Source organism: Scylla paramamosain, chromosome 24 (assembly GCF_035594125.1).
Source record: "Scylla paramamosain isolate STU-SP2022 chromosome 24, ASM3559412v1, whole genome shotgun sequence".
Taxonomy (NCBI): Eukaryota; Metazoa; Arthropoda; class Malacostraca; order Decapoda; family Portunidae; genus Scylla; species Scylla paramamosain.
The window spans coordinates 13,513,328-13,520,827 of record NC_087174.1 but is presented as its reverse complement, the minus strand read 5'-3'; the positions used below and the strand labels follow the sequence as shown (position 1 = coordinate 13,520,827).

Genomic DNA, 7,500 nt, shown 5'->3' with positions numbered 1-7,500 from the left:
GGAGAGGCTGGGGAGGCGGTGGAGGGCTACTACAGGTGTGTGTGTGTGTGTGTGTGTGTGTGTGTGTGTGTGTGTGTGTGTGTGTGTGTGTGTGTGTGTGTGTGTGTTAAGATGAAAAGTTGTTGTTGATAAAGTGAATAAATTAATAAATAGATGGGTAAATATGAAGATAGATAGATAGATAGACAGAGAGAGAGAGAGAGAGAGAGAGAGAGAGAGAGGAGAGAGAGAGAGAGAGAGAGAGAGAGAGAGAGAGAGAGAGCGTCAGGCAAGACAGACAGACAGACGGAAGTGTGTAGGTACATGCATAACAACTCCCTCCTCAGTCAAGGTTTCGTCAATTCCCAGACACGAGAAACAAAACAAGAAATACAACCAACGCTCCATTAATTAATTCAAGTCAATTATGAAGGACGCGGACGAAAGTAAAAGCCAAATTCGACACGATAATTATACGGAGATTTTTTTTTTTTTTTTTAATAATCAGAAAAAAAAAAAATGAGGAGCAAGACTATTAATAATTCTTGTGCTGGAAATAAAACAGCGACATAACAAAATAAGTAAATATAATGACGAGGAAACTCAGGACCCTTTTTTTTTTCCTTAACTTTCTATTTTTTCACCCTTACGATGACTTGGACGATTTCAAAAGCGGGGAATTAAGAAGAAGAAGAAGAAGAAGAAGAAGAAGAAGAAGAAGAAGAAGAAGAAGAAGAAGAAGAAGAAGAAGAAGAAGAAGAAGAAGAAGAAAAAAAAAACACTCACAGAAACACGATTAAATTGGAACCAAGCAGATCAAAACCCTAATTAATCAAGAGTCTTACGTATTTTTCCCTCTTGGCTTTTGTTCTCTGCATCTCTTGGCCAGCCTGATTAACTCGTGAAAAAAGTAAAGAGTCATTGCTTACGTTGAGATTGGTGCTATGTATTCCTTGTGTTTCCTGAGGCGCGCTGCAACACTGTCATTCTCTCCTTGCAGTAATAATGATGGTGGTAGTGAGTGTTCTTCCTCTTCTTCTTCAGAGGTCACCACAGCGATCAACCTTTCCCAAAACACTCGATCTTCTGCGCCTTCCTCAGTCACACCCATTCCAAGCACGTTTTCTTTCATTGCACCCATAAATCTTCTCTAAGTCTTCCTCTCTTTCTCCTGCATCTTCCTTACACATTCTCGCCTCTCTTAACACCCCAGGCCACCTCAGTCTCAGCCTCCAGCAGCGTCCTGTCGCCTGTTTTGCTCGCCGCGCCGCTGTTAAGGTCACGCAAGCTGTTCACGTGTTTCTGTTTGTCATCGTACTGGTAAACCTTTCACCTGTCGCCTCACACTCACCTATACAATGCCTGACTCTCTCTCTCTCTCTCTCTCTCTCTCTCTCTCTCTCTCTCTCTCATTGTATACACGCCTCCACCACCGCACCTTATAGTTAACAAGGCAATTAAAAGACTATTTCTTGCATTCATTTCCAGCTTAATTACGAAATACAGAGGAATTTGAACAGGTGAAATCTTAACGGGTGAGAAAAAAAAATAGGTGCACTTCATATAACAGGAAATACGGGGGAGACATAGTTAACAAGCCAATTAAGCGATTATTTCTTGCATTCATTTCCAGCTTGTCTATTTAGTTACTGAATACGGAGGAATTTAAACCAGTTGAAAGCTTAACAGGTGAGAAGAAAACAGGTGTATCTCGTATAATAGTTTTAAGTTTGCGGCGTAAAGGTTCCGAGTTCGATTTTAGTACAAGGTAGTGGTGAAGGCAGCGCTGTCTCGTGACTAAGGCTTGTTGCTGCGCCGCCATAAGTACTGACTGTTTGGAATGTATTGGTGTCTGTCTTCCCAGTGCTTCCCTCCTTCCTTCCTTACTTCCCTCCTTTCCTTCTTGCTTCCTACCATACCTCCTCTTCCACTTTAGGCCATCTTTCAATTCCCTTCTTTTATTCCTTCCCTTTTTTTTTCTTTTTATGCAAGATGGTAACTGACCAAGGGGAAACGAAATTATGAAGGGAAAAAAAGGCCTCCTGAGGTAAGAGTCTTCAAACCTCCACTTCCCTCAGTCTCCCCACATTTCCTTATACATTTCCCTGCTTCCCTCCACGATATCCCTCCTTCCCTCCATACATATATACCTTACTCCTCCTTCTCGATGCTTACCTAATATCTCCTGTCTTTCCTCCGCATCACCCTTTCTACCCTAACCCAACCCTTCCCTTCCAAGCCAAGCCCCCATTCCTCTTCCCCACACCTAACCCAGCCTCCTTGCCTCCACAGTTGGACATCCCCAGAGGGCGAGGAGTTCTATGTGAAGTATGTGGCGGACGTAACTTGGATACCGCGTGGTGGAGTCCCAACGCGGTGCCTGAGGATGGCAACGGCGTGAAGGCTGACGGCAACCAGGGAGCCTTCAGCGAGGAGGAGGAGGAGGAGGGCGAGGAGAGGAAGTGAGGCAGTGCTTCTAGTAACGGTATCTTCACACCTTCGCGACTTTGGTAGTGGCTTAGTGATGTATTTATGTATTTATTGTAGTGTTAAGATTGTCATGTGAGAGTATTGCTGTATGAAGTGTTTTATTAAATGATGAATACGTGAAGGAAGGTTTGTTTGTGTTATAATGAATTGCCGCTCTCTCTCTCTCTCTCTCTCTCTCTCTCTCTCTCTCTCTTTACTTTCCTCCGCCTCTTTATCTCCGTTTTTTGTTTGCGCGTCACACACACACACACACACACACACACACACACACACACACACACACACACACACACACACACACACACACACACACACACACACCAGTTCTTATTTAAATCTCCATGGCATCGACCAGTTCCTGTAGTGTTCATGTACTGGTGAGACTTAGTGTCGTCACAGTGTGCTACAGTGCCAAGGCAAGGCTTGGCGCTCATCAACACACCACACAAGGCAACACAATGCACACCATCAAAACACTGATATAGAGTGGTGATAATAATGATAACAGTGATAACTACAACACGACACTCCAACTGATATGTCTTTGCAACCTAAACACGGTGATTATCTAGAAGTGTTTTCCTCTTCTCCTTACTCACAGTCGAAATTGTTATGAGGTTCAATGGTTGCAAGCTCCCTTAGACACCTGTGATGCTGCTGCCAGGGCCATGGAGGCAGTGAGCACAGAGGGAAGGTGAGAGAGGGGGAGGAGAGAGAGGCATGGTGCTGCTGAGTGTTTATTTCATGAAGCGCCATGTACTGTGCTGAGCCGCCAGGACCAGAGTGTGGCCTCTGTGGGCGCGAGTGACCGCGTCCGCCAAGCCCCAACTGGTCGCAGTGGATGGGCGGCTGGGAAGACAGCGCGGGCGGGGGTCAGTGGATGGGTGGGCGGCACAGGAGGGTTAGTGGGCGAGCAGGGGACGCAGAAGATCAATAGGTGTGGGCGGACAGGGAACGCGGGGTGGTCAGTGGGCGGCATGGGCATCGCCGTCGAGATTACCCTGGTGTCCGTCCGGCGTGGGCGCCCCAGGAGCTGACGGGCAGCGCGTTGGACTCCAGCACGCGGTAGCCCAGCTCGTCCGCCACGTACTGTCACGTAGAACTCCTGCCCCTCAGGCGAGAACCAGCTGTTGGGGGGGCAGGGGTGGGGGAGGAAAGGGTGTTAGGGGGAGGAGGGGAGGATGCACTAATGTCTGTATGACTTGAGTACCTCCATTAGGTCACCAGTACTTGTTATAGCGTCTCCCCCCCTATTCTCTCTCTCTCTCTCTCTCTCTCTCTCTCTCTCTCTCTCTCTCTCTCTCTCTCTCTCACCTGTAGTAGCCCTCCACCTTCCTGCCGGTCTCTCCCTTCTGGTAGTGCTTGTGGTCCTCGCCCTCGTAGTTGAACACCGTGTCGGAGGGCCGCGCCTCCCCCAGCGCCGCCGCCGCCGCCACCACCACCACCACTACCGACGCCACCTTCAGGAGGGAAAGGAAGGGACAGTTAGTGTATCCTGCCATCACGCCATTCCATGATCCCCGGGGCTGTGTGCCACCCCTGAGGCTCTCTCTCTCTCTCTCTCTCTCTCTCCTCTCTCTCTCTCTCTCTCTCTCTCTCTCTCTCCGAGGCACTCACAGCACACTTCATGACGCAGCAGGAGGAGGACGAGGAGAGGATGGTGCTAGTGATGGAGGGAGAGTGTGGTGTGTGGTGCAGGGCGCGGCGACCCTCCTTATATTGGGCCGCGGATGGGTACACAATTGCCATGTCGCCAAGCCAGCGGCGGTGACACGCGGAAAAAGGTCACGTGCGTTATGAGGTCATGGGAAAGTGTATCCGAGTCTTGATCATCTTAGAAACAACAACAACCAAACAATAACACGGACCGCCTCGTGTTGCGGGTGATGGGTGAAGGCCGCGCCTCTCGCTCTTCGTCTTCCTTCTTCCCGGCACTTCTTCCTTCCTCCTCACTCGCGCAGACTTTGATATACCTGACACACCAGCGGCGGCTCTTTGTATTAGCATGTGACAGGCCTTCAGTGTTCTGCCGCACCCAGGCCACACACACGCCTTGGGGACTGGTGTGTGTGTGTGTGTGTGTGTGTGTGTGTGTGTGTGTGTGTGTGTGTGTGTGTGTGTGTGTGTGTGTGTGTGTGTGTGTGTGTGTGTGTGTGTGTGTGTGTGTGTGTGTGTGTGTGTGTGTGTGTGTGTGTGTGGTGTGTGTGTGTGTGGTGTGTGTGTGAGTGCTTTATTAATTCGATGTTATTATTTTATTTTAATCTAAGCGGGACACTGGCCAAGGGTAACAAAATGAGAGAAAAAGGCCCACTAAAGTGTCAGTCACAAAAGAAAAAAGTAGAACAGCCAGGAATTGACGGATCTCGAACGAGGGTCCTCACACTGACCCGACAACAACCTTCGCCACGCAGCCTCGACCGCCCATCGCTCAGTGGGCGTGCCGTCACAACAGCCCGGCGCCACAAGCTCCATCACGCCCCGCAGACAGCCCCGTTGGGCCGCCCTGCCGTCCCTTCGAGGCCGCCGCTGTGCTGGGAACGAATCAGACCACCCGTCACTATGACCTGTTGGGAAAGGTCGCGAAGTCTGTGGCATGTGACCCAGTGACCTGAACCGTGTGGACGCTGGACCAGGGTTGTGTTGTTGTTGTTGTTGTTGTTGTTGTTGTTGTTGTTGTTGTTGTTGCTGTGGTGGTGGTTGTGGCAGTGTAGTGGTGGTGTGATGGGTGTGGTGGTGGTGAAGAGCGCCAACACAAGACCTCTTCACTGCAGTCATACAAGGTGCTCGAAACATTTCCGTCGGATGCTTTCAGTCTCCTTAGTTCATGACATATCCATTAACTGAGGTAAGCAGGCAGCACTGGCGTCCTGACGCAAGGAATAGAAGCCTGCCGCCACTGACCAGGGCACAGCAGGGGCGGCCTTCACGCTGCACTTAGGGAAACATGGCCAGGATCTGCACCGCCAGGCAGACACAGGGCTGGGAGTAGATTCTCGAGTCATGACTGAATCTTTACTTCCATATAGATGATCACTCCTGTTTTCCTTTTTTCAGACCTTATGTGTCAACATAGAGCGCCACGCCACAATCTTCTTCAGCGCGCTCGGTCATCTGCACCTTCTTCAAGTCACACCCGTCAAAAAAAATGCATTCATAAATCTTCCTCTTCCTCCTACCGGGTGATAGCATCCCCTTCCCACACACTTTTCATCTCTTCCCCGGACAAGCCTGAACCAGCTCAGTCTAGCTTCCCTCGCTTTGTCCCCACAGCGGCGTACATGCGCTGTGCTTCTGATGTAGTGGTTCCTGATTTTGTCCGGTCACCTCACTCCCAGAGAAATGCTCCATTTCAGCTACTTCCAACTCCACCTCTTGTCTTCTCGTTAGAGGCACTTCCTCTATAACGTACAGGTGTCCCCAGAATGTGGATGCCATCAAACTACAATGGCCTGTGCACGGCCTGTATAGTGTGTATCCAACAGTCCCACGGTACACACAGGTCACAATGAGCGGGTGATAGGAGTTCCTGTGTGGCCCAGTTCAAGGTACAGGCTGAACCTCAAGGTGTGAGAAGCTGCACCGCGATGTGCCGATCCCAGAGGTTCTTTTTAGGCTTTCCATCATGAACAGTGACGTGACCTTTTTTCGCGTGTGGCCACCACTGCTAGCGTGGCGGTGTTGTGGTGTACCCAGCCGCATCCCGATATAAGGAGGGTCGCCGCGCCCTACACCTCACATCGCACTCTCCCTCCATCACAAGCACCATCTTCTCCTCGTCCTCCTTCTGTTGCGTCATGAAGTGTGCTGTGAGTGCACCAGAGAGAGAGAGAGAGAGAGAGAGAGAGAGAGAGAGAGAGAGAGAGAGAGAGAGAGAGAGAGAGAGAGAGAGAGAGAGAGAGAGAACCCAGCTCCTTCTAAGGCTGAGGGGCGGCACACAGCCCTGGGGGTCACGGAGTGGCGTGATGGCAGGACACACTAACTTTCCCTTCCTTTCCCTCCTGAAGGTGGCGTCGGTAGTGGTGGTGGTGGTGGCGGCGGCGGCGCTGGGGGAAGCGCGGCCCTCCGACACGGTGTTCAATTACGAGGGCCAGGACCACAAGCACTACCAGAAGGGCGAGACCGGCAGGAAGGTGGAGGGCTACTACAGGTGAGAGAGAGAGAGAGAGAGAGAGAGAGAGAGAGAGAGAGAGAGAGAGAGAGAGAGAGAGAGAGAGAGAGAGAGAGTAGGGGAGAGACGCTATACAAGTACTGGTGACCTAATGGAGGTACTCAAGTCATACAGACATTACTGCATCCTTCCCTCCTCCCCCTAACACCCTTTCCTCCCCCACCCCTGCCCCCCCAACAGTTGGTTCTCGCCTGAGGGGCAGGAGTTCTACGTGAAGTACGTGGCGGACGAGCTGGGCTACCGCGTGCTGGAGTCCAACGCGCTGCCCGTCAGCTCCTGGGGCGCCACGCCGGACGGACACCAGGGTAATCTCGAGCCTTACCATGGTGACGCGCAGGCCGCCGACGCCGCCCACTGACCACCCCGCGTTCCCTGTCCGCCCACACCTCCTATTGACCTCAACCTGCACGCCCACCAAGCCCCCCACCCTCCTACTGATATATCCACTCCCCTGCCCGCCCACTGACCCGCCTGCGCCACCTGCTCGCCCATCAACCAGTCTGCCCCGTCCACGCAGCCCGCCCATACACTGAACCGCCCACGCCGTCTGCCTGTCCACTGCCACGCTCACGCCCACTACCTTCATGCCGCTACTACCCCGCCTGCGTAGCCTGCCCGCCCATCCATCCCGTGCTTCCCGCCCACACCTTTCAACAGACCACTAGAGGCCTGGCGGACGGACTCACTCGCGCTCACAACGGCCACAGTGAATGAATAAAGAAGCACACTGTTTACGTAGCTCCAATAAATATGGCAAAAGAACACGTGTTTTGTATTATTTTAAATAGAAACTGTTTTTAGCAAGGAAGCAAAGAGTAAATGCGTTAGGAGAGGTATTCAGTCCTCAGTCCCCGCCATCTGCG

General features: G+C 51.5%; 2 protein-coding genes across 2 annotated transcripts; one reads left to right on the top strand and one right to left on the bottom strand.

The window, feature by feature from the left end:
• Positions 1-3,193: 3,193 nt before the first annotated feature.
• Positions 3,194-4,236, bottom strand: LOC135112769 (uncharacterized). The gene is given in 4 exon segments (XM_064027561.1): positions 3,194-3,561; positions 3,563-3,596; positions 3,784-3,929; positions 4,087-4,236. Coding segments are annotated over 4 exon segments (408 nt in total). The 5' UTR covers positions 4,219-4,236; the 3' UTR covers positions 3,194-3,465.
• A 1,922-nt stretch (positions 4,237-6,158) lies between these two features.
• Positions 6,159-7,393, top strand: LOC135112770 (uncharacterized). The gene is made up of 3 exons (XM_064027562.1): positions 6,159-6,275; positions 6,474-6,616; positions 6,818-7,393. The coding sequence occupies exons 1-3, from the start codon at positions 6,264-6,266 to the stop codon at positions 6,993-6,995; spliced, it is 333 nt and encodes a 110-aa protein (XP_063883632.1). The 5' UTR covers positions 6,159-6,263; the 3' UTR covers positions 6,996-7,393.
• The last annotated feature ends 107 nt before the right edge of the window (positions 7,394-7,500 follow it).